The sequence below is a fragment of the Puma concolor genome, chromosome E1 (genome assembly GCF_028749965.1).
Source record: "Puma concolor isolate L17-30 chromosome E1, mPumCon1.1.hap2, whole genome shotgun sequence".
Lineage (NCBI taxonomy): Eukaryota > Metazoa > Chordata > Mammalia > Carnivora > Felidae > Puma > Puma concolor.
Genome location: NC_141680.1, coordinates 57,574,264 through 57,599,623, shown reverse-complemented (window position 1 = coordinate 57,599,623; position 25,360 = coordinate 57,574,264). Strand labels below are relative to the sequence as shown.

General features: G+C 56.5%; 1 protein-coding gene across 3 annotated transcripts in view; it reads right to left on the bottom strand.

Annotated features, from left to right (window-relative positions):
* SLC38A12 (solute carrier family 38 member 12) overlaps positions 1-25,360 on the bottom strand; it is a 59,315-nt gene that overhangs the window by 5,633 nt on the left and 28,322 nt on the right. For all 3 annotated transcript variants that reach the window (XM_086687962.1, XM_086687961.1, XM_086687963.1), the window contains exon 9: positions 13,316-13,409. In XM_086687962.1, coding sequence (XP_086544088.1) covers positions 13,316-13,409 — 94 coding nt within the window. The remainder of the gene's footprint in view (positions 1-13,315; positions 13,410-25,360) is intronic.

Here is a 25,360-nt window from a genome sequence, read left to right as displayed (position 1 = left end):
GGTGAGTGCAGGAGGGGTGTGTAGGGCAGAGATCCGTGTGGAAGAGCCACAGCACAGAAGTGCGCTGGGGCAGGGTGGAGGCGGAGGCCCCTGTGTGCCAGGGAGTCTATCTGGTGCCAGAAAGGGTTACAACACAGAGCTTGGCAGTCTGGGGCTGGGGTGGGGGTGGGGGCCTGGGGCCGCCTGGTGATTAGCTATTCCAAACTATGGAAGCAACCCAAATGCTCATCGACTGGTGAATGGATAAAGAAGATGTGGTGTATACATTGTGGAATATTAGTCGGTGATCAAAAAGAATGAAATCTTGCCGTTTGAAACAACATGGATGGAACTAGAGTGTATTATGCTAAGCGAAATCAGTCAGAGAAAAATAAATATGATTTCACTCATATGTGGAATTTAAGAAACAAAAAAGACGAACACAGGGGAAGGGAGGGAAAAATAAGGGAAAAACAGGGAGGGGGACAAAACGGAGGAGACTCTTAAATACAGAGAACAAACAGGGTTGCTGGAGGGGTGTTGGGTGGGGGATGGGCTAAATGGAAGACAGGCATTAAGGTCACTTGTTGGGATGAGCACTGGGTGTTACATGTAAGTGCTGAATCACTACATTCTACTCCTGAAATCATTATTCTGCTCTATGTTAACTAACTTGAATCATTATTCTGCTCTATGTTAACTAACTTGGATTTAAATAAAATTAAAAAAAAAAAAAAAAGAGGCTGCGGCAGGCGGTTCTGCCATAGGTTACGCCCCGGGGTCAGCCGCTGTAAGGCAAGATTCAAAACCTGCTCTGCCACCACCATTTCAGGTGTCACCTCGCCACCTGGTGTGACTAGCTTGGAAACAGGCTAGTGGAGAAGCTGGCCCTGTGGCTCGGGCTCCGAGCCCTGGGCGCGGTGGGGGAGGAGGCAGAGGGCTGGCAACTCCCAGTCACTGCTGCCTCCAGCCCTGGATGCTGGTAGTGCCTCTCTGCCCCCCTTCGTCCTCAATGCTACATCTCCGGCAAGGTGTAGGACAGGCAGGCTTGCTGGTTCCAGGGTGAGCGGTCGGGACAGCCCTGACGGGGGGAAGGTGTTGTCCTTCCTGCGAATACACATATTTCTGGAGGTTCCCCAAAGGCAAGAGACGGGAGTTTTTAAAGCACACGAATTCGTGGGCAGCCTCCGCCCCAACAGTACAGCTACTGACAGTCTGGAGTCACTGTCTCAGGGGCTGGGTCTTTACGTCAATGACGGCATAGGGCGTTTTCTAGAACTTTCAGGATGGTTACAAAGGCATGGCTGTGGGAGATAAGAAAACTTATCTTATAATCTTCTAGCTATAATTAGGTTTGCATCACCATGCTGTCACCCCACCTTGCTGCCTTACTCAAGTCTATTTCCAAAAATCAGATCTACCTCCAGGGGCTAGATGCTGGGTCCTATCCAGGAATGAAGACACAAGAGGCTCTTGGGAGGCAATTCTGGGAAAATTAAAAAGTGGCCACATTGTGGGGCTTTAGCTCCTGGATAAGGCCCTGGAGGGGACAGTCTCACCTGGGGGCCACCCTGGGTGAGCCCCACACCCATCGGCCACACCGGCACTGCTCTGTTGGAAGCTCACACAGCTATGTGACTTGCCAGCACGGGAAAGCCGGGGGGGCTTCATTCGCCCCCTGGATCCTGACCAAGCGTCTGCTGGGTGCCATGCCCCACCCTGCTCTCGGGACACGCAGGCTCCAGTCAGGGGGAAGAGGGCCATTCATCGGAGCAGCATGTGATGAGCACACCGCTCAGAGCTGAGAAGCTCTCTGGAGGGAGGGCACACGATGCCCCGGAGCAGACGCCCCAGGAACAGAGCCTGGGCTTGGAACACAGTGGGGGCCGGCTCTGGGCGGACGAGCCCCGGCAAAGCTTAGGAAGAGGCGGTGGAAGTGGGAAAGTCCCACCAGGGACTTTCGGCGCCCCCCACCCCAATCCCTGTGAGGACACAGGGTAGGTGCTGGGCTATGTCCTCAGGAGTGGAGAGGGAAGGGCAAATGTTCTGGCCTGGTCTCCAAGTTGGCAAGTTCAAAAGAAACGAGTGATGCCCCAGACTTCATGTTGTAATGGAGGGACAGAGAGGGAAGGGGCAGGAAGGAAGCAGGAGAGCCTGGTGTAGGTGGCTCTGATCTCAAGGAGCCCAGGACTGGAGGCACCCATCTGGCTATCTGGCCTCTGCCCTTGTGACCACACCCCCCCATCCCTGGCTCCTCCCTCCCAAGGCTGCTGGAGGAGCAGAGCTCCACAGCCATCTCCTAGATTGATGGTCCCATCCCTAGGAGACAGCTGCTCCCCAAACCCATTAGGCCTGTTAATAAATCAAGATGAAATGAGGGTGACAGTCTGTGAGCGACAGACTCTGTCAGGAAGCATGACAGACAGCAGAGTTCTGAGCGCACACGTTGACGCCCGAGACTCGGCCGGCCCCTGCCACAGACACTTGCGCCCACCCGGCCGAGGCCATGTGGGAGGTGTGGATGGACAGAGGACAGAACGCTGAGAGCTCCCCGACATCTTGCTGACCAGGGCCTGCAGTCCCAGAGGGCAGGGATGGCTTGGCTTCTCTCTGACCCTCACAGGCCACGCTCGGAGAGCCCACGTGACCGGACGTGGGTCATAATCCACATCCGCCTGCACTGGCACTGGAACTCAAACTCCGAGGGGAGAGGAGAGGCAGTGAGCTGCCGGGGAGGATTCTGTGGCAGGGAAGGAGGTGAGGGCCTGACACGGGTCACATGAGGAGTGGCTGTCGGCCTTGGAAGGTGCAGCTGCGTGGTGGTGAGACAGGACATGAGCCTTCTCTTTAAACAGTGGAAGTAACAGCCAACGTGAAAAACTTGCGCTTGTTCTGAGTAACTCCTGGCTCAGCTGGGACCACCCACCCATCCACCCATTTGACAAAGCTGTTCCGAGTGCTCACGTGTGTCGGCGCTCTTCTGGGCACCTGGGGACAGCGCATGGAGTAAATGCCACCCCTGTCCTGGAGCCTACGGCCCAGAGGAACCAACAGGTACGAGTTGCAGAGACAAATTACAACAGAAGAAAGAATTGGCTAACGGCCACATCAGCTGCAGGGGAGGTGATGAGATCCCTGTCCGAGCGCACCTGGGCACAAGACCACCTGGGGTAACAGCGGGAGACCAGGCCCCAGGCCCCGATTCTGGCTGTCACAGTCCCTCGCAGCAGGAGGTGGAGAGGGGCCAGAGGCAGGGCCCCAGGGAGCGTTTGTTTCTAGGCTCCCACTGACGTAGCCAGGGGAGGTGGGCTACTCTCACCTGCTCATTCTGGCAGCTGCTCGGGGTTCCCGTGCCGGCCTCACCACATCCATTCGCCCTGAGCCGCAGCCTGGCCCCCTTCCCACACGTCCGGTCCTTGGGAGCCCTGGGCAGATGGCTTAGAGAGGACACCTCCCTTCCCTTTCTGAGGAGGCCAGGTTCAGAGTGAATTTATACCATGAATGTCCCGCATGACAATGTCAGCGTCCCATCACAGGGACGTTGGTGACTTAAGCATCCCATCACAGGGATATTGGCGACTTAAGCAGGTGCCCTCTCACAACGTTTACCCAGGCACTGACTCGGCTCTCAAAGGGGTCCAAAGAGAAACACTGCTTTCCAGAGGCAGCCTCCTGCCCCTCCTCTCTTTTGCCAGCAAGAGCCTGATAAGCTCGGGCCAGGAGCTGCGGGGCCTCACGGCTGTCTGTCTAGCCTCACAGCCAATCTCCTTTCAGAGAGTAGGACAGGTGGGCCAACACCTTCCTGAGCTCCTGCCAAGGGGCAAAGATGGTCCCAATTTACAAGGGGAGGAGTGAGAGACGAAAGCAGTGCTCAGCCTCCCCTGGCTCCCCGGCTCCTGAGTCTGCAACCTCTCTTGGGCCCCTCACCCTGAGCCTCATTGGTTGTATGAAGCCATAGATGGGTCCAGGTCTCCCGGGAGCCAGAGCTGACTTGCTCTTGGGACAGAGGTGGGGACAAGCAGGGGTCTGAGGTTGGGACCCAGGGCTCTGATGCATACTTCCTGAGAATCCAACCAGCAACTGTAGTTTACTTCTCTTGGGGCTCTGGGTAGGGGCAGAAATCAGAATGGTCATTAGCCAGCTTTGTCCTCCATGCATCAAACCCATCCCTGGGTAAGACCCAGCCTCTGGGCCATGGTGAGGCTCCCCCTCACTGCTCTTGGAGCGTGGGTGAGGCCTGGGAAGGGCTCCACTTTCCTTACAGAATGCTGGAGTCTGTGTAACACTGGCATGAGCTGGACCACCTGCCCTGGCACCACTGGAATTGGGGAACACGGGGCAGGGCTCTCCTTGCCTGGAGGAGGGCAGGGCAGAATTCTCCCAGGAGCTCCCTGTCCCTCCCCCAGGACTCTCCCCACAGTGGTGCTACAGGCACCCAGGCCCTTCCGCAGTCAGCTGCTGTATCCTGCCTCGCTTTGGCAGGGTGCTTCCTGGAGAGCTGCTCCTAGAGTCTCTGACCTCTGGACCTGGCCCCAGAAGTCCCAAGGCTGTGCTGTCCCAAATACCTTGCTGCTCTGAGCTCCCTGAGTGGCTCTAGCTCTGACACAGGCGAGGCGGAGGCTATCCGTCAAGGCAGCTGTCAGGAGGACGGCACTCTCTTCTCCAAGCAGAGAATCAACATGCCAGGGCTAATGATAATGAATGGCCGTGCTGTGCCCATCATCAGAGCTGGATCCGGGGAGGATCTGGCACCAGCTTCCTCCTTCACCACAGTGCTGCCCTCGGAGGATGCTGGGGCACAGATGTGTCTCTCGTTAGGCTGGTCAGAGGTTGGCCTGGGCCTCCGGAGACTCAGGAGGGCAGGGAGGAGTTGATGGGGTAACACCAGCCTGCGCTGAGAACAGTGAAAGACCGAGCAGTTTCTGGGCCCTAAAAGCAGGAGCAGGTGACTGGGCATTTGTTCCTTAAGTAACAGGACCAACTGGGAATGGAGAGCTGTTCTGTTCTGCAGGTTCCTGAGACCCACAGGGCTGGGGGTGTGAGTGGAGCTCACCTCTAGAAGCTCAAACGCCCTGGAAACCACCAGTGGGGGAGGGAAGCTGCTGCTCGTCCTCGAAACAAGCTCAGCTTCTCAAGTTACACTGGGTTCCGCGCTGAACTGTGTCATCTTGGGTGATCTTGTCACCTCCCACTGCTTCCATTTTACCACCTTTGAAAACAGAGGTGACCAGGGGCACCTGGGTGGCTCAGTCGGTTGAGCCTCCTACTTTGGTTCAGGTTATGATCTCACGGTTCGTGGGTTGGAGCCCCGCATCAGGCTCTGTGCTGACAGCTTGGACCCTGCAGCCTGCTCTGAATCCTGTGTCTCCCTGTCTCTCTCTGCCCCTCCCCTACTCACGCTTTTTTTTTTTTCTCTCTCTCTCTCTCAAAAACAAACATTTTAGGGGCAACTGGGTGGCTCAGTCAGTTAAGCACTGGACTTCAGCTCAGGTCATGATCTCATGGTTTATGGGTTGGAGCCCCCCACGTCTGTGCTGACAGCTCAGGGCCTGGAGCCTGCTTCCAATTCTGTGTCTCCCTCTCTCTCTGCCCCTTCCCTGCTCATGTTCTCTCTCTCTCTCTCTCTCAAAAATAAACAAACATTAAAAAAAAATGGAGGTGATCATGGCAGAATCATGGGGGACAGGGTAGGATGGTGCAACAAAGTCCGGCCCAAGACATCTCTCAGGAACACAGAAGTCACTTTTATCATTGTAGAAACCGTATCTCCCATCCTGATAACCCTGGTCCTGGGCAGGCAGGAACCTGTTGATCCCCAGTTCTCACATGATTCTCCTTTTGCTACAAGCAGGGGCTGGGATCATACTAGTGACGCTCCCCCTTGCTGGGCCAGTCATAACTCTTCCAGGAACATCCCCTGTTCTGGGCGTCTCTGGCAGGGGCATCAGACCTGGGCTGCTCACACCTGCTCTGTGAACCAAGCGGCTCCCTCTTGCTCCACAGGAGGCCAAACAAGGCCAAGCTGTCCCCACCACTCTGTCACCTGTGGGGACTCTGGGTGCGTGCTCTCTCCACCAGGGGCCAAGACTGCAAAGGAACGATGTTTGGATTTGGGCAGCTTGCACCGGTCCATCCTTCCTTGGTCGTCACCCTCCCACCTGAACACAAGCTGTGGGTCTGGGTGGGGGCTCCTTTCACGCCTGAGGAAACAGGACATACTGGTCTCTGGCTGGGAGGGGTTCCCTTGGGGAAAAATGAGAAGCTGCTTGCACGGATGTGCTTGTCCACAAACGTCTAGGGCCTGGGTCAGATTTTATCTTAGGTCACAAGACATTCTGTGATTACTGGCCTTGCCTGCGGTAACTCACACAGAGTCACCTGTGTTTCCACCGAAGGGAGGGAATTCAGAGCTGATCTATGTTCCCATGCTGAGCCAGCCCCTGTGCCCTCTGGGGGACTCCAGCTCTGTTGTCCTCATGGTCATTGTCATCGTCATCATCACAGAAGCAGAAGAGGACGCCTGGGTGACTAACTTACAGGACTGAGGCTCTACTCTGTGGCTGAATTATTTACCACAAAGAACTCAGAGCAGGGTCAGTCCCTCTTTCCAAGTGTGCCATGAGGAGGGGGCCCTGGGCAAAGAGCAGGCATTTGAGTCTCTAAAGCTATCAGGTCTCAAGTACGAAATCAAGAGTTCTGGCCTTTCCATCCTTCCCCTTTCCACACCCTCCCAGCACAGCAAGTGGCGGCCGGGAGACAAGCGTCTCAATTTTTCATCCTTACGTTGTCAGAGCAAGCTCAGTTCGTAATGGCTGGGACAGCGAGACCATGGGGCCTCTGGCTACTAGCCGACTAATCTCCTTCCGAGATTGCAAACATAAAACTTCGGCACTGTCACCTTTCCTGAAGGCCGTTCAGTCCTCTCCTCTTATTGTGGCCTGAAATTATCTCCCCCTCCAACTGCTATGTGGAAGCCCTGACCCCCAAGGAGATAGCTTGGAGATGGGGCCTCTAAGGAGGTAACAAAGGTTAAATGGGGTCATAAGGGTGGGCTCTCATCTGACGGGACCAGCATTCTTCTAAGAGGCGCAAGAGATGCCAGAGCTCTCTCCCTGCCCACTGAGAGAAGAAGCCTCCACGAGGAACAGTAGAAAGGTGGCCGTCTACACGCCAGAAGAGAGGTCTCACCATAAACCAACTCTGCCAGCCCCTTGATCTTGGGTTTCTAGCCCCCAGAACCAAGAAAATAAATCTCTACTGTTCAGGCCTCCCAGCCTGTAGTATTGGGCTATGGCAGCCTGAGCCGACCAAGGCGTCTCCTCACCAGCAGCTAGATGCACAGACAAACCAAGATGGAGAAAAAGAGAATGGAGAAAACTAGGAGAGGCCGTGTGCCCACGGGGCGCGTGGTTCCCTGGGTCTGGACGTAAATCCAGGAGCCCCACTAGCTCTGAGACACCTAGGTCTGCCTGTGACGCATGCCTGAGGTTCACTCTGGCCTGTGTGAAGCCCAGTTCTGAGCAGTCACACACCTGCAGCCGCTGTCACTGGTCAGAGACCTCACCCTGCTCATCACCAGCTGGGCCTTACCTCCCTCCCCTTGCCAGTGTCCAGGCAGCTGGCCTGCGACCTCCTGGGTTCGGCTGATGGCCCGGTCAGTGCGCGTCTCAGCCACAAGCAGAGCAGAGCTGTTGGCGGGAAAGGCTGCCCACAGGAGTGGGGGAGGGGGGGACGCGTGTGGTGGCCTTTGCTCAGGGCCCCGCAGGGCTCTTGGGTCAGTTCTGTTAATGAAAGGGGTGATTTAGTGGCGTGGGGCTGGCTTTCCAGCAAACTTTCACTGGGTGCCCACCCTGCCCCGAGAGCAGTAAGACAGAAACTCCAGCTTCCTTTCCTTGAAACTGACCTCGGCGTTTGCAGAGAGAACTTTTAGAAAACCGAGGATGAAGACCAAAATGGAACACATACAGAAAGTTTTCCTGGACTCCCTCCACTGGCTGAGGCACAAGGGGAAGCCACATACTTGATGGCCCAGGAAAGCCCTGGACAGTGGCCCAGAGAGGGTAGGCAGGGAGCACAGGCCGACAGCAGCACGAGACGCTGCCAAAGGCCGAAGCTGGCCGGATGCTCAAAGGGGGCCGATATGCTGCCTTCATTTTGGGAGGGGGTCCCTCCTGCACCTTTGAGAAGCACTAGTCGGGGGACAGCAGTGAGCGGCTGTGGAGGAATTCACACACCAAACTGGCATGTTGAGCAAACAGGATGTGGGGAACAGATGGCCCAGGCAGAGAAGACCCCTGGCTGCCGGCGGTGACAGATCAGGGCGGTCCCACCAACAGACACTCAGCTGAATCGGTCATGGATCTGCAGGGGGGTCAGCCGAGCGGCCACAGATAATCTGGGGGACAGGTTGAAAGCAGAGCCCTTATGTTCCCCGGTGACGGTCTCCTCCTGGGGACCTTCTGCTTCTCGGGCCACCACTGCCGAGTCCCACCTCTCCCTGCTGGCTCCGTCTGAAGACAAATCTGGGGCACCTGCTGGGGGGAGGCAGGGAACGCTGGGCTGAGGAGCTTCGTGAGGTTTGAGTTTGCCCACAGACGCTCGGAGAGGCTGGCGCCTGACCCACTTTGAGGGGAGCACAGAGACGGGCGCAATACGCACGGTGTTGTTCTGAATACACAATCAGAGGAAGGAGCCCTGTGGGTCCTCGCCAGCCCAGACCGAGGAGGGCTGTTGTGCTTTATTAGAAAGAATCGGGTTTTTAATAACACCAAATGGGGCACCCCAGGCTGAGCCAGCTGTGTGTGTTCCCAATGGGGAGGCGCCCGCGGCGGAAGCTGGTAATGGGGGTTAAAGTAATGATGCTGCCTCGGCCCCTCCAGCTGAAGAGCTCCCTGCCAGGCGTCCCAGGTGGGGACAGTCTAGTCATTTGCTTAGTGGCTTAGGGCTCAGACTCTGTGGCCCCAGCTCCTGGGTCTGTGGGACAGCACTTCCGGCTGTATCTCTGCCAAGTGTCCGGTTACTGACCCCTGACAGAGTGAGAGTCAGGACCTAAAGAGGAAGCCCCGGGCCATTCTGTGAGATGTGCCTGCTGCTCCTTTTTCTCAGGCTCAAGCTTCCTTGAAGGTGGTGAGGGTGAGGGCTGGTGGGGCTGCCAGGGTGCACGGGGGACCGGCGCTGGGGTGGGGGTGGGGGGGCTGACAGAGCCAAATGGCAGTGCTTCAAGATCTCACTGCCAGAGCCACAGCTCATTCTGGAGGTGGCTGGGGCCATGTCCCTGATCCCAGGGCCACCACAGATGATGACAGCAGGCCTGTACACCGTGGCTAATACATGAATGCTGACCCAGGGCCAGGCACTGTGCTAACAGCCCTTTCCACACGATCCCAGATCCCATCTTATCTTCAGGGCTGAGCCCTGCCTTGGCCATGGCTAGACAAGGAGGCTGGCTGAGGCAGGCCTGGACTGTTGGTGCACCCCAGGACGAAGTTGAAGGGAACAATGGGAGGAGGGACCAGAGCTGAAGCTCTGGGCTCCCGAGCCTGCCACTGATCTGAAGCCGCAGCCCTGGGGCAGGTGACCGGACAGCAAAGGGGGGGTCAGGAAGTCCATGGAGGCTTGAACAGTTTCACTTGCTGGATGGCAACTGGAGACCTTCAGAGGCACCTGTGACCCAGATCTCCCAAACTGACCAGCCTGGTCTCCCCAGAATTTATTTGGGGAGGAAAAGAGATGAATCAACGCTGGCAGTTGTCATATATGCTGTGACATTTTCCGGGACAAGTGGCTACTTGCAAAGGCCATCCAACCCTTTAAGCCCTTTTCTGGCGGCATGAGAGGCATCCGGGGCTGATGAACTGGAGGACAGTGTGGAGGAAGGCCTCGAGGAACCAGCCTAAAGGCTTCTCAGCCGGTCCTGAGCTCTGGGGGCCCTGCTTGGGGCGGGGCTCCTGCAGTCTTCCCCAGCCTCATTTCAACAGATGGCAGAACAAATTCCTAATTAAGCTCAAGAAAGTTTCCGGCTCAGCACATTTATTTATGATTTTCCGGTCCCTTTGGTGCTCATTCTTCCCTTTTGTCTTACTAGAACCCAAGTCGGCTTATTGCCACCCTGCGCTCCCGCTCGGCTCTCTTGAACCGTCTGGGCCCTAATCTGGGGAGAGGGAAGGGGCAGGGTGTGCGGGAGTGTGGGAAAGGAGGGAGGGTCATGGGGGGACACGGCCACACAGCTGCTTCTCAGAAGCAAGATGTAAAGGAGTTCATTGCAAACTGAAACTTGACGCAGACTTGCGGGGACAAACGGGGGTTTGGTGCTGTTAGAGTGCTAGAAAAATCACCTGGGGTGAGCCTGGCCCCCTTGCAAATGCTCAGTGGGCAGAACCCGCCCTCCCCACAGTAGAGGCTGCCTGTCCGCTGGTCCTGGGCAGCTCCCTGGGATTCTGTCCCCTGCCTCAGCTCCTGATGCTGTGTGGGTGCCCGGGGCCATGACGAAGGAAACACCTCCCACCAGATCCACGGAGGAAAGGACCCTGGTGGCTCCCACGCCCCCAGCTGGGAATCAAAACCTAGGCTTGGCTACAATTTAGAGTTGACCTAACTGGGCAATTCTTTCACTTCAGAGGGTTCTGTGTCACACAGAGGTTTGCTTTCTAAGTGCAGGGGTCTGACGCTCTCAGGAAGTAAAAGGACTGTCTGCGCAGTCACCCGGAGCGCTCGAGCACAGGTCTGCAGAGAGGCCAGTGCCATCTGATTATCTCTTGGATCGAAGGGAGAGAAGAGACAAACGACTTGCATTGACAACAATGTCACCATGCAAACACGTGAGTGTGGAGGACCTTCACATGCCGGTCTCTCCCACAGGCCCTCTCTGCTGACAAGCACTCCTCCCCACCCCACCCCCCCCCCGCCCCCCGGCCCAGGGCGACCACCACCTTGCTCTGCAAAACGGTGTCACGAGGGGGCAGGACAGCCAGCCATGGTGGGTGGGGTGGGTGGGGAGGGGAACAGAGCAGTGTTCTAAAGCAATCTGAGCCACTGATTGCACTCTGTGAACCTGGTTCTGGGGAGGAGAGGGCTCGAACAGCAGCATGGAAGGGGGAAGGGCTGCTCTGAGAGGCTTTTGAGGTCCCGGGGGCCCTGCTGGCAACAGAAACTCAGTGCTTTCTCTGCAGGTGGGAGCCGAGCGCGGGCCAGGTCTCAGGTCTGGGGGATGTCTCATATCCTGCACACGGACAATCACTCTTTATTTCCTGTCAGCCTCCTCCTCCCGCTCTTGACCATCTCCTTCCTTTTAATGAATGTATTGCTCACCAGACGCAGGAAGGACTTGGTCACGCTCAACAGGCTCAGGGGTGTTTCGGAAGCTATGAACTGTCACTATCTGGGTAGCTCTCTTGTGGGCTGACACGGGGATCCATCATGGTGGCTAAAGCGAGGAGTCCTTCCACCTCTCTCTGCCCTGCCTCTACCCTCCCCTGTGGCTGTTGATGCAGCAGGTCAAGGACAGCCAATCCTAAGTGGGGGAGGGGCAAGACTTTCAGGACCTTGGGACCTGCCTGTAGGGAGCAGAGGAGGGCCAGGAAGAGAGGAGGAATACTTTCCTCTGAGTACTGCTTTACTGAGAGAACTTTTCCTTCTGCAGGTCACTGGGGCTTTCACCTACTTCCTAGAAGCAGACTTGTAAGAAGAAGGGTGGAGAGCAGTGGCTGTGATCCCGGCTGATCCCAACTTTGGGAAGCCCTCCTGGCACCCAAAAGGGCTCAATTCTAGCACCATACCCTTGGGGCCAGCGCGATCCTCATGTTCTAAGTAATGAGTTCTCATTTTCCGCCAGGTGGTCTCGTTACTTTAACCCAGGGCTTTGAGATGTGTGAATAACATTTGCAAACAGCACTGCACAGGTGCGTATAGGACTGGACCGGTTGAGCGGGGTAGGTAAGGAAGCCCGCCCCATCCAGGGATTGGACAAGTGCCCTCCTGCTCCCTGCACTTGGCTGGGTGATGAAAGACAGGTTTATCATGTTACAGAGGCCTCAAAGTTCACACCGCAGTGATCAGTCCTGCTCTCAATTCCTTGCAAGGAAAGACCGAGGTGGAAAGAAGTTACAGGCTGCTGCACTGGGCTCAAGGCAGGACTTCCCAGTGCTGACCACCATCCCTTCAGAGTGGAGCAGGGGCCTTCCTCACCACGAGCTCCTGGGCAAGAGGTCACTCTGTGCACGCTCATGGAACCTGCCCTTGGGGGAGCAGGGGCCGGTGCTGGATGCCTGCCATGGTCCCTTCCCATGGAGATACCAAGACCCCTATGACACGGTGGCTCCTCATGTTGGGATCCTGTAATCCCGAGTAGAGTAGGCAGAACCAGAAGATCGGATGCGCCAGAATTGCCAGAAATCACTGTTATCAGAAGCTGCTCCGTGCTCGTCACGATCTAATTGAGTGCTGGCATGGCATGAGAAACAAGGTGCACCCTGAGTCCTGATGCTGGGTGAGGGAGCAGAGGCAGTGGCAGAGGAAGTAGAGAAGAGAGTCGGGAGGGAGGGGACATGACCCCGGGGTCCTCGGGGACCTCTGTGCCTGGGCAGGTGAGGTGCTGGAGGTGGGCAGACTCACTCTGCCAGGCCTCTCCATCACAACAGCAACAGTGTTCTATGCTTTTAGCCCAAAACAGGAATACAAATGATCCTGGAGCATGTGCCCGCCAACAGGGGCTGCAGGGACCCCACACCCTCCGGTCCTGGGTCTAAGGGGCTCAGCAGCGTGGACCTTCCAGAATGGTGCGGCGGAATGAATGAGCTCCCAACCACAAACCTGCTTTAGTGGGTAGAGACCCCCAAACTACCCCTGGGGACAGTGGTGCTCTTGTTCAGCAGGGCATCAGTCAAAAGGCATCATGGATAAGGTGTCTTTTCAGGCCCTGCTGGCCAGGAATGTGGAGGTGGCTGCCACAGCCCACTGGGTTTTTGACTGCCACACGGTGCACCCACGAGAAGGCAGAGCAGTGCCGCTCTTGTGGCCTGAGGGAGCAGAGACAGACCCGGGAGTGTAGGAGCCTTGGCCCAGCCTGTGGGTTTTGGTTGGGGGGGGGGAGGCGGCGCACGTGGGTGTGTGAAAAAGGCTGGGCTTAGCTCTGGCTCTGTCCCCACTATGTGATCCTGAAGTCGGTACTGTATTTCCACACTACTGAAAAGGTGGGCAGAGTCCCTGCATCCTCTTGACCTTTAAGAGCCCAAGGAACCCGTGCCACATTCCAGCTATGCCGCGAGGGTTCACACACGCTCGGAACGGGTAAGGGAAGGGCAAGGGGAGAAAGGACAGACTCGAGACGTTTCTCACTCACCAACCCATCTCATCAGGGAGGTCAGGATCTGCAGGTACTTGGTCTTCTGGACGTCAAAGAAGGTGAAGGGTCCAAGGAGGAGAGTGAAGACAGCCTGTAATGACAAAAACTAGCATGAGGGAGTGAAGGGGCTGGGTGCATGTGTGGGAAGGACACGCTGCCCACGCAGCCTCTGCCCGCGGTGGGCACCTGGACCCACGAGGCTCCCTGGGGGCAAACAGCATCACGTGGTGCATTCCCCTGGGTGCAACAGAAATCCAGAGCCCTGCCGTCAGCCGTTCCTCGTGCCTCCCGTCCAGAGACTACCTCCTGGGCTAGCCCCAGGCGACAACCCAGGGACATTGTCGGCTACTTCTCTTCAACAAACGCTGAGGGTTCCTGGACCAGGCACACAGCTGGGCACGAAAACCAATTCGGTGTGAGACGACAGGGAGATGAAGATCTGAAAGGAAGCCCAGGTGTGCCTCAGGCCCCCAGAGTCTACTGGAAAGAAAGGACTGGGGAGGACGGGACACAGGGGCCCTGACAACACAGCGCTGTGGAGACAACACCGTTCTGAAGGCTTCAGAGGAAAGAAGTCATCAGGATGTCGTTAATCAGCAATGTTTATAACTTAAAGAGAAGAGAAAACCTGCAGAGCCAGAGCCAGTGGCTTCCAGGGCAAATCTCTCAGAGGAACGTCCTGGACCAAGAAGAGAACGGGCCACAGCCGGGAAAACTGGGAGATGAGTGTGGGGCTCAGTTCTCTTTCCCTTTGGAGAACAGGGAAAAGAAATTAAGAAAAAAAAGAAATCAAGCTCTGTCTTAGAAAACCAGTCTGGGGGAAATCTGAACCCTCTGTGCAAAAGAAAATGGGGGTAAAACCTGGCACAGCAGAGCTGGGCTGGGGGCTGAGGGAAGGTTAGGATTTCCTGCCAAATTGGATGCTCGGGGAGCAGAGAATTAAAAGCTGCTGGTTGGAGTTATGATGATGGGACCATTTCCAATCTGCCACTTCGGAAGCAGCAGAGGCATCAGACCTTATTAACATTTACACTGCGCCATTTTATCACGTTAATGCTAATGACACTCGCCAGAGGTGCGGCAGGCGGCAGAGGCCCGAATGTGGGGAGCAGGGCCCGCTTTGGGGAGTCAGGCTCTGGCCCTGTGATCTGGGTGAAGATATCACAGCTGCTCAGCCTGGCGGCCAGTCCCCGGCTCCCTGGCTCCCCCGTGACAGGGTGACAGGCAGGCGGGCGCTGGCGGAAGGGGGGCTGTGCCCGTCCCTCCCCCACCCCAACCCCAAGGAGGGCAGGATGTGGGAGAAGCTGTGACCTCTTATCCAAGTCCATTATCACTGTGAGAATGAATGACACCAAAGACTAAAGTAGTGCTTAAGGAGAAGGCTCTAATTAGCTGGGGAACAAGGCCTCTAGGAGGGCTCCAGGGCTGGGAGACTTCTGGAAAGGGCTTTCTGCTGGGGGCCTGCAGCCAGCTCTGCTTCTGTCAGGAGGAGGCGAAGCATTGCCATTAGGCTAGGGGTGTTGGGGGGGAGGAGCAGAGAGGGGGGAACACGGCGGGGTGGGGGGCGGTGTCCCCTGCAGGCCAGGACTCAGTGAGGCAGAATCACCAGCCCCGCAGAGCAAGCCGGCTTTTGCAGCAGCATCAGCCCGGCGTTTTGGAAAATAACCACTTTAGGGAAACTTCAACAGAATTTCTTTTTTGAAGGCTGAGAGGGAGAGTCTTGAGGAATTATCGACAAAGCCACTTGCCACAAATGTCTCCAAATAACCGTGACCTGCCCCAAACTGGACTCCTGGCACATCCAGGCAGGCGTGGGCACTCCACCTCTGACCTGTGATGCCCACTGGACACGCTGGATGTTTTCTGGGGGGGGCTATGTGGGAGGCCAGATCTCATCTTTGAAGCCTAAGGAATGGCTTTTAGAGGGCTCTGCTATGTAAAGCCGGGGGGCGGGGCAGTGCAGGAGAACCAGCCCCGACGACGACGACGACGACGACGACGACGACGACGACGGGCAGGGAATCTTGCTACTGCAGCCTGCACAGGTCCCTCCCCAGATGCTAGAGCCCCCTCCCCGGCAGCTGTCTACCACCATCCACTTTCTGCATGAGGACAAGGTTTAACAACACCCTGCAGGGTGGGATCCCAGCCCACCTGAGAGCTTTCCTCTAGTTAAACACATTAAGCAGACAGCCACATCCCAAAAAGGTCGAGTAGGAAGTGTGCGCGAGGTGCCATCTGCGTGATGGGGAACGGGAGTCTAGACGGGCGCAGAATGAGGGTCCACACCTGCCTGGCACACCCACATCCGGTCCTAGGGACCGCAGTGGGGACTGGCAGTGAGGGTTTCTTCTGGAAGACCCGGTCAACAGCTGTGACACCCACGGCGGGGACGGCGGCTGGGATGTGGTTTCCTCCAGCGCTCAGGAGCACAGACTGACGGCGTCGCTCGGGAAGCACAGGGCAAAAGCGCACGGACCGCCACACAGCAGCCCTCGAGTGGCGGCGAGCTCATGCGTCGGGGGGGGGGGGGGGGGGGCAGACGAGACACACAGCACAGGCTGGGCTAATTAAGGAACAGGTGTCCTCTGCAAATTAGTTAGAGCCAGACTCGGCACCCGCAGGGGCCGGCATCCAGAGCCGGAAAGGACACCGCCGTGAGGCTGCCCGGTCTCTGGGAAGAAAGGGGGCGCGGGAGGAGAAACAGCCCCCGTGTTCCCATGGTCTAGCGGGGACAGAGTTCATCTCTGAATGCTGAACAGCCAAGCGTGGCACCTTCTGTTTTCCCTTTCCTTTTTCAAAAAGAAGAGATAAAAAGCCAAAAGACAGCCCATCCTCTTGGGTCTTCTGGTCTAGCCCACATGACATTATGAATTAGCTGGCTCCTGAGCAAGTGTCCAACCCCCAAATGCCATTGATCAGTTCAAACTCAGAATCTGTTCAAGGACTCTCCGAGCCCGACTCATCACAGGAGGCAGAGACACCAACTGCTGCAGACAGATGCGTTTTGTAAAAAGAAAAAATAAAGAACCATTCTCTGGTTTCTAACTAAATCTTCAAACTGGCCACTGGGAAAAAAGGTCTGAGACAGACCTGAGAGGGTGCAATGGGGGCCGCTCGGGTCTCTTCTTGGGTCGGTGAGTTTAAATGTGCACCTAAGGCCCCACGGCAACCTTGCCAGTCTTGACGGACGCAAGGCAGTTCACGCTGCTAATGAAGCCCCAGCAATGTTTGGGCGTGGCTCTTCCAGTGTCCTGTTGGCACTCCAAAGGTAACACGGCTGCCTCCCTTCTGTGTCCCCCATATAGGTTAAGCACATCACTCACCTCCAGTTGTGCCAGCTCCAAACTTCCAACAACCCCTCACTCCTTCCTTACTCTGTGCTAGTGCCTCGTGACTACTGTAATTTGGTGGCTTAAAACCACAGAAATGTATTTGTCACCATCCTGGAGGGGAAGCGGAGCATACAGCATGGGCCCCTGACCTTGTGTGGGTGGGGCTGTGGTGGGGGCACCCAGGTGAACATCACAAGACAAAATGATACCTAAAGTAAGAGGAATCAGGTAGGCAAAGGGCTGGGGAGAGTTCAGGACGATCCCTCGGGGAATCTGCCCCATCCTTCTGACCCTGTCCTCTCCCTCCTGGGCCCAGAGCCAGCTGGTGCCAGTGTCATCTCCCACACTCAGCCCCAGCCACACCTGCATCTTTCTTGTGCAACTCTCAAGGGCTTGTCATTTTGGAGATGACAAAGTCCAGTGGCCCATGATCTGGCTCCAGCCATCTTTTTCAACCTTGTCTCTGAAGACACTGCCCCCAGAACCTATTAGCCAGCAGTCCCAGGCTGCACTGCGAGTCTGATGTGCCCAGAGCCTCCAGCCGTCGGGCCCTTGCTCGGCAAGCTCCGCTTCTGCTGGCCAAAGTTCTACTCCTGGTCCCAGTCCAAAGTCCACTCCTGCTCCCAGCTGTTGTCTTCCGCTTCCCCTCCCTGGAATCAGCCATGCCTCCTCCCCCAGGGGTCCTCTCTGGCTCCGCCAGGGTAGCAGCTGTCGCTCCTGCACATCCACGTTCCCACAGTGCTGGGCACGGTGCCCCCCACGGGAGGGCTGACCCGACTGTGCACACCCCAGAGGACCGGGCTGGCAGGAGGTGGCACATTTCCTCCAGAAATGAGACCCAAGGCCCAGGGAATTGAGACCCAGCCCTCGGCCTGCCAGAGGCGGGAAGGGAATCCCCTCCTTAAAACCAGTCTGAGGGAGGTGGGAAAGGCTGGTGTGGGCTGCACTTAGGGATTCCCAGCACAGGACGGTGGCTCTGCTGAGACCCCGAAGCCCAGATGCTCATGCCCGCACGAGCTGGCTGGCGTCCGGGAACTGAAGGCTACCCGCTACCTCAGGCCGCCACCGTCCTGCTGGGAGTGGTTCGGAGCTATCTGAGCAGCCAGGCCTCAGCCATGGAATGGGAAAAAACACCCGCCACTCAAGACAGCAGGTCTTTGCCTCAGAAACCCTCGAGTCGGAGCGGCCGAGGCTGAGCCACACTCACCACCTGCCTCTGCTGTCTTGAGTTCTAACTCCACAACCCACTCACAGAGGAAAGGCTCCACCTTGTTTTGCCCACAGAACGAGCCCAGGACTGGCTGCAGGTCATGTCCTTTGCCAAGTGTATGGGATGGGGAGGCAGGAGTGGGTGCATCGGTGCAGGAGCACAAAAGCACGGCAGCCTGATTGCCATCTCCCCGGGCCCAAATCCTCTGCAGGGTTAGCTGGTCAGGGAAACCACGTGGATGTTGGAAGCTGCTGCTGGTTCCACTCAAAAGCCTGTTCCTACATCTGGTTGCCGTGTTCTGTCCCGTCAACCACTGCCTCATGTCCGTGCTGCCCTGTGAGACGTCACTCCCTGATGCCGCAGGTTCGTGGCGCTTTGCAAAGTGTACTCGCATATGGGGGCGCCTGGGTGGCTCAGTCGGTTAAGCTTCAGACTTCGGCTCAGGTCATGATCTCACGGTTCGTGAGTTCGAGCTCCAAGTTGGGCTCTCTTCTGTCAGCGCAGAGCCTGCTTCTGATCCTCTGTTCCTCTCTTTCTCTCCGCCCCCTCCCCTGCTTGCGTTCTCTCTCTCTCTCAAAAATAAACATTAAAAAACAACAGCAAAAAACAAAGTGCTCACACGTGCGGTCTCGTGTCCTGTTCCCGGCCATCTGTGAGGTCACCAGGCAGGTGACGATGCCTCATTTTAGCAATGAGGGGGCTGAGGGACCAGGGAGGTGTGCAGACAGTACGAAAGTGGTGGGGGTGGGGGGGGTGTGGAGCGGAAGTCTCCTGACCCTGTCCCCCCAACCGCTGCGATCCCTGCATGCCGCATCCTGTTGGGCTGTCTTTCCAGCATCTCCTATCCCCACATCACACTACTCAGCCTCATGCCTTTACCCTCGTGATTCCACCTGCTGGCACAGAACTCCCCTTTCCACCCCCCTCACTCCCATCACCTTCGAAGCTCTGCTGGGGGGCCAGTCTCCTCCGCAAGTTCCTCCTCCCTGGGGCCCTTGCCTGGATTACCAAATGCACAGTCAGTACCACATTACCGAATTCTGGTAGGTTCTGAGTTGCTCCTTTCTCATGGGTTGATTTTGTGCACACATCGCCCCCACCCCCAGCAGAGTACCAGCACCATGATGGCAAGGACTGTGTCCCTGTTCGCCCCAATACCTAGGAAGGCTTGGCACACGTGAGATGCCCAGTGAGCATCTGCAGAATATGGTGAATTTGGAGGAGGCGGCGGCTGGTGGACAGGTGTTACCTTGCAGTGGAAGAAGAGGCAACCCCAGCCTTGCTGACTTGCCTCGTACCCTCCACCGGTCCCTCCTGCCACTGGCAGCATCTGAGCAGAGTGCACGGCGCACGGGCGGGCAAGTAACCCCCTCTGCCTGAGAGCGGTTTACGGTGTCAGGGAAAAAAAAAAATTATCTTCCCCAAAGAGCTGTGAAATCCACATACTCTGATTTAGGAAGAGCAAATTAAAACAGTGTTTGCTCTGAGAGTACCCACTGGTTTCAAAAGAGAAGGATATTCAGCCCTAACAAGGAGAAAAGGCCCCTCTGAGAAGAGCCTGGGGCTCTCGGCTGCCCTCCGTCAGCCACACCTCCCTGGACCCCAGCAATGAAGGGGCTCGGATCCCAGGGGGCTGTGACCACTCTGTGAATCTGCCTGGCCCCTCAGAAGGGGTGACATCCGAGAAGAAACCTATGCCAGAAACCTAAAGGTCGTCGAGGAAACGACTCATTCCCTGCCCACCTCTGGGAGACTGCAGACTCAGAGTTGCTTGTCACAGATGGCTACTCACCAGTCCTTCTCTTACAAAACAAGATTAAAGCCCCACATCCTGTTTGCTGTCACTTCTTCTCCTGCTGGGAAGAGGCGCGGCGGACCGCAGCTTCTGATCGGAACTTAAACTTGGGTGAACTTCAACAGCACCCCTAGTCCACTTCACTCCCCTCCAAACAAGAGCAGGGGCGGGGGCTGGGGGGAGAGGGCGTGCTGTTCAGGGGGGAAAGGGAAGACAGGAGAGAACAAGGTGCTGAAGCGACGGCCACCATACAGAACAAATGTCCTAAGAACCTCTGAGCAAGTCCATGGGACAAAGATGGATGCACCAATTACCTCCTGTGACAAAGGGTGGGGAGGAAACCTAGCAGAGAAGCAGACAGCTGACTGTCAATCCAGCTGGGGAGGGCTCTGTCCCCCGACCTAGACATAAGCAAAGGGGCAGCATCCCGAGGGGACGAAGGCCAAATGGTCAAGGAAGCCAGCAGTTCCAGCGAAGCATGAAGGTGATGCTTCTGCAGTGTTCTCTGGCTCCTGGGGTCGAGAGGAAGCATGGAGCTGAGGGAGGTGGGGCAACCTGGCTGAGGCTCCTACAAATACGGACGAGGTGGCGGGCGGGAGACCTGCTCGATGGGCCAGTTCCCCGAGTGCCTGCAGGGTTATTTTATTTAGTTCCTTTAAAAGTGAGGGCCAACAATAGCCAAATTATGGAAAGAGCCTGAATGTCCATCAACTGACGAATGGATAAAGAAGATGTGGTTTATATATACAATGGAATGCTACTTGGCAGTGAGAAAGAATGAAATCTGGCCACTTGCAGCAACGTGGATGGAACTGGAGGGTATTACGCTGAGTGACATAAGTCAGGCAGAGAAAGACAGTTACCATATGTTTTCAATCATATGTGGATCCTGAGAAAGAAACTTAACAGAGAACCATGGGGGAGGAGAAGGGGGAAAAAAGTTACAGAGAGGGAGGGAGGCAAACCATAAGAGACTTAAATACTGAGAACAAACTGAGGGTTAATGGGGGATGGGGGAGAGGAGAAAGTGGGTGATGGGTATTGAGGAGGGCACTTGTTGGGATGAGCACTGGGGGTTGTATGGAAACCAGTCTGACAATAAATTATATTTAGTATAAAAAAAATGAGGTCTTTGGGGCTCATCTGCTTGTAGCTCCCACAGGGCAGTGAGATAGAGCTTCCACGAGGATTCAGGTATCAGCAGCTTCCTCTGCACTTCACCCATCAGCTCCCGGAGTTTGTTTCATTCATTTATTTAGAGAGGGGGAGGGATAGAGAGGGACAGAGGGAGGATGAATGGGGGAGGGGCAGAGAGTGAGGTGGGGGGAGAGAGAATCCCAAGCAGGCTCTGCACTGTCAGGGTGGAGCCTGATGCGGGGCTCAAACCCATGAACTGTGAGATCATGACCTGAGCCAAAACCAAAAGTCAGAGGCTCAACCGACTGAGCCACCCAGGGACCCCAAGCTCCCAGAGTTTCAACATAAAAGACTAGCTGATCCATCTGGAGCCTTTTTGGTCTAGCATTTGGGGTAGGTGGGTGGGGGCTTGATTTCTCTGTTAGTGTAGCAGGAGTGACAAGTAACAAGTCTTGAAGGGGAATGGTGACATACTGCCTGGTCTGCCCTCAACACGCAGGGCTGACCAGGGGCGTGGTGTTGGCATGAGCAGGGCTCAGGACTGCTGGCTCAAGCAAAGGCAGGGCCACGCTGGGGGCACAGCGGAGCTCTGGACTGATCCCGGAGGCTATCTCTAATGATAAAAGAAATGAACGCCCAGCTTACAGGGCCGTCTTTGTTCCAGGGTGCTAGGGGTTAAGAGTTAATTGGGGTTAATGAGAACACAGCATGAACCCATCCCTAAACGGGAAGTGAACTTTCCAGGCGTCCTTGAAGTGCGTGAAGAAATGTTCAAGGATTCTATTTTTATTTCTCAAGTGGCTGTGAACATTTTGGTTTGGGAGTTTTTATTTTCTCAACTTGAATGACAATGTCTGGAGATTTATCCGCAAAAAGGAGGGGAGCCTGGAGTCAGCGAGGGACCGCCGTGGGGGGACCACAGGTTTCAGGGCCACGTGCGCAGGGCAGGTGTTAGCATCCTGACACTGCCCTGGCTAACCTTGAGACCCTGGAGCGTTAATGAACTTCTCAAAGCACATCACGTGTGCACAGGTGTTCAACAAACGTCAGCACTGGCCATCTGACCCCAAGAGTATCGGCACCCAACCGTGTTATTGCACCCACGCTTATCAGTCCACCAGACACCCCAGGTGGGGGACTGCAAACAGAGCCCAAGTGAGGACCTCCAGCCAAAGAACGTCAGGTCACTACTACTCCTGTGCCCGAGTTTAGTAATGGTCCAAATCCTCTGTGGGGGAGTTCAAGTTCTTCCGAACCAGACAGAAAGGATCAGCCATCACGCAGAGGATGGAGAGCGCCTGACAACAGGCAGAGGCCCCGGTGGTCAAGCCCAAGGAACCATTATCACAGCTCACTTGCCAAAACCCTGCGATGAGACGCACCATCTAGAGGAGGGCGTCTGGGTTCCACAGAAGGATCGGTGTTTTCACGTGAAACTCCGAGCGGCCACTTTCCAAAGGCCCAGCTCCGCGAGGGGCTGGCCCAGAGCAGCACCTGTGGAGCCTCGCTGTGGGAGAGGGCTCTGCCGGGACAGGCTGCTGCATTTCAGACACCAGCCCAACCACAATGGGGATGCGGCCAACCTTCGCCCAACCATTACTCGGTGGAGAACGAGTCATAGAGCCGGCTGGAGGCCGGATGCCTCTTTCAGCACACCTGGCCACCCACAGCATAGATGCGCGTCGGCCCAACGCCCCCCCCCCCCCCCCAGAACGTGCTGCATCTTACTGTCCCTGCGCCACCCCACCCTCCCAAATCCTCACCTAGAAGGGATCGAGAGATTACAGACTCAGGTAATGCCTGAAAATAAAAATGGAGAGCTGATGCCCAAGGACTCTAAAACAGTGTGTGTTCCTAGAGCACACGCTCTTCTCCGGCTATCACCTCACGACACCCTGCAGCAGAAAACCAAGTCCACTCCCATCAAACAAGTCAGCCCCACTCAGAATGAGTGAGTGTGGAGACACGCAATACCCGCAAAAGTCAAGTGTGTAGTTGCTGGAAGATGCCAGGCCCCAAGCAAAGGCAATAACGGGCCCAAAGGTAAAGACTCTTCAGGGCGTCCTCATGCGGCCCCTGAGCTACAGGACAGAGGCAGGTAACCAAACCGACACCGCAGCCGATCAGACCAGGATCAGGAGGAAAGCCTTGTCCCTCTGCTGGTCAACTGAGAAGACGGGGAGACTCTGGGGCACCTTCCCCGCAGAGCAGGAGGCTGGCCAGTGAAGTCACACCTGAACAACTTTTGCTGAAATACTGGGGAAACAGGATTTGTCTCGATATGGGGGTGGGGGGTTGGGAGAATGACTTCCAGGAGAAACCATGGATGGGGGCGCTGCTCCCAAGGCTGCACACGCAGACAGCTCCAGCTGTCACAAGCCCAGCATGCCCCCTCCCAGAGGCATGCTGGGGCCGGCACGGAAGAGAACAGAGGAGAAGCTCCGGACTGAGAGCTCAGGGAATGGCTTGCTGGAGGCCAGCAGGAGAGTGACAGCCACAACACAGGCTGCAAAGGACGAGTGCTCCGGGACAGGACCTTCCACGCCAGCTCCGAGGGCGGGCACACAGGGCTGTCCCCAGCACCCCTGGACCACCCCTGGCCAACACCTGAGGAGCCTGGGTGACGCTGTTCCCTGGGTTCCCAGCACCGTCAGCCTGGAGACAGCCAGGGTCTCACAAGGCACTTCCTGCTCCGGGTTAGTCCCCAAACACACCAAGTGAAAAGCCGCCTGTGACTGACAGTTGAAAGCATTTCCATGTCCCCTGCTCCAAATCTTCGGCTTTTTTCTCAAAGCAACTGGAAATAAGGCAGATGCAGAAAAGGACCCAGATAACGTCCTTCTCTGAACCCTCTGCCCTAAACAGCCCCTGCCCTGCTTCGATGAAATAGAAATTCTTAGTTAGGGACCTGAGGTCTGTAACCTGTGTTTACGGTTTTCCCTCTGGGAGGCAAAAGAAAGAAAGAGAGGGAAAAAAAAACGCATCTCCTCCTGAACCCATAGATGGCAAAAAACAAAGATCAAGAAACTCATTCCAAGTTTCAATCGTCAAGCAGCATGATGTCTCACTGAGGAGCCTGGCTGCTGAACTCTGTGCTAAAGACGTGTGGTTCAAAGAGCTACCTGGGAGAGAAAGGTCACGACCCATGGCAGGGCTCCCTCAGTACCGGGAGGCCTGGCTGTGCACCCCCCGGGAAACGACTCACGTGCTGTGACTGCCAATGGACGGTCATCTTTCTAGAAGGCATGCCATGGCTCTCAGGCATCTGTCTCCACCACTGCGTCGTGATCCCCTGCCCTGGCCTCTGGAAATGGGACAAGCCCCACATACCTGGTCAGGTGTCCCCTGCCTCGGCCCAACCCCCTCGTTGGGAGATGGTCGGGAACCGGGTTTGGAGGGGATGCTGTTGGCAGGGGGAACGGCTGTGACCACGGAAGGGCTGCTCTCACACCGGAGCCTTTGGGATATGTCCTGGGAGGCTGATCCGTCACCCAGAGAAGGCTTTTCCTTGAAGGCGAGAGAACTGCCACCACTGAACACATCCTGGGTGCTCACACAACAGCAGCTTCCATCGAAGACCTCTTCCTGACCCCGACACCCTGTGAATTGGTTACTGGCTCCCCTCCAGAAGACTGAGGAAAAGGGGGGCAAAACAGCTTGTCTAGACCTCACAGCAACGATCAGATCAGAACTCAGGCTGTGTGTACTCAAGGCCGGTCCCCTTTTTTAGGACACTTACTGCCTCCCCTGATTATGCCCTAGAGAAAGTCTCTCCACAACCCCCCCCCCCCCCCCCGCAAAGCTGCCTCCTGGGTTGGGGGTGGGGAGAGGGCCGGTCCGGTCCAGTGGGGTCAGCCTGGCATGGCCGCTGCTCGCCTCAGCCCCGCTGGAGGACAGGCCTGCATGCCTGTGCTGTGCTGTCTCTTCCTCAGCTCAGAAGCCAGATGGTGCCTGGGGGTGGGCAGAGTTCCAAGGATTTGGTGCCAGAACTGCAACCCTTGTGGTTTGGGGGGAGGAAAGATAAATATTGTGGAAAACCCACACAGTCACTCACTTAATGATCATACACCATCCGGGCTTATTAAGGGCAGCGTGGCTTCTCACGAGCACGAGAGAGATGGGTCCGCACCCACCTGCCCAGGTGAGAAGATGGAGAGGCCTGACCTTGGACTGGGAGGGCTTTAAGGACAGTGATGACAAGGAGGCAGGTGGGACAGAGGGGGTGCGGGAGGAAGGCTGGGGGCTCTGCCTAGAGAAACAGACCTGCCTCTGGAGCTGGCACCGTCCCAACACTTCACTGCTTGCATTTCAGGTGTCAAAGAGGAGGTGGCGGTGATGGGTGAGCTACCCTAGACCTCCTGGCATGTGGACAGCTCCTGATTGTCCCCCTCTGCCTTCAGTCCCCAAAGACAGGGTGCCCCTAAGGCCACGCTGAGGGGTCGCTTTGTCCTGGCAGCGAGGCACAGAAGCTGACCCGCGCCTTTGGGAAAGGAGAAGCCTGCTGGGTGTGGAATTTCTGGCGGGAGTGGTGGCTGCCAGCCGTGATGAGCCACGGGCATCAGTAG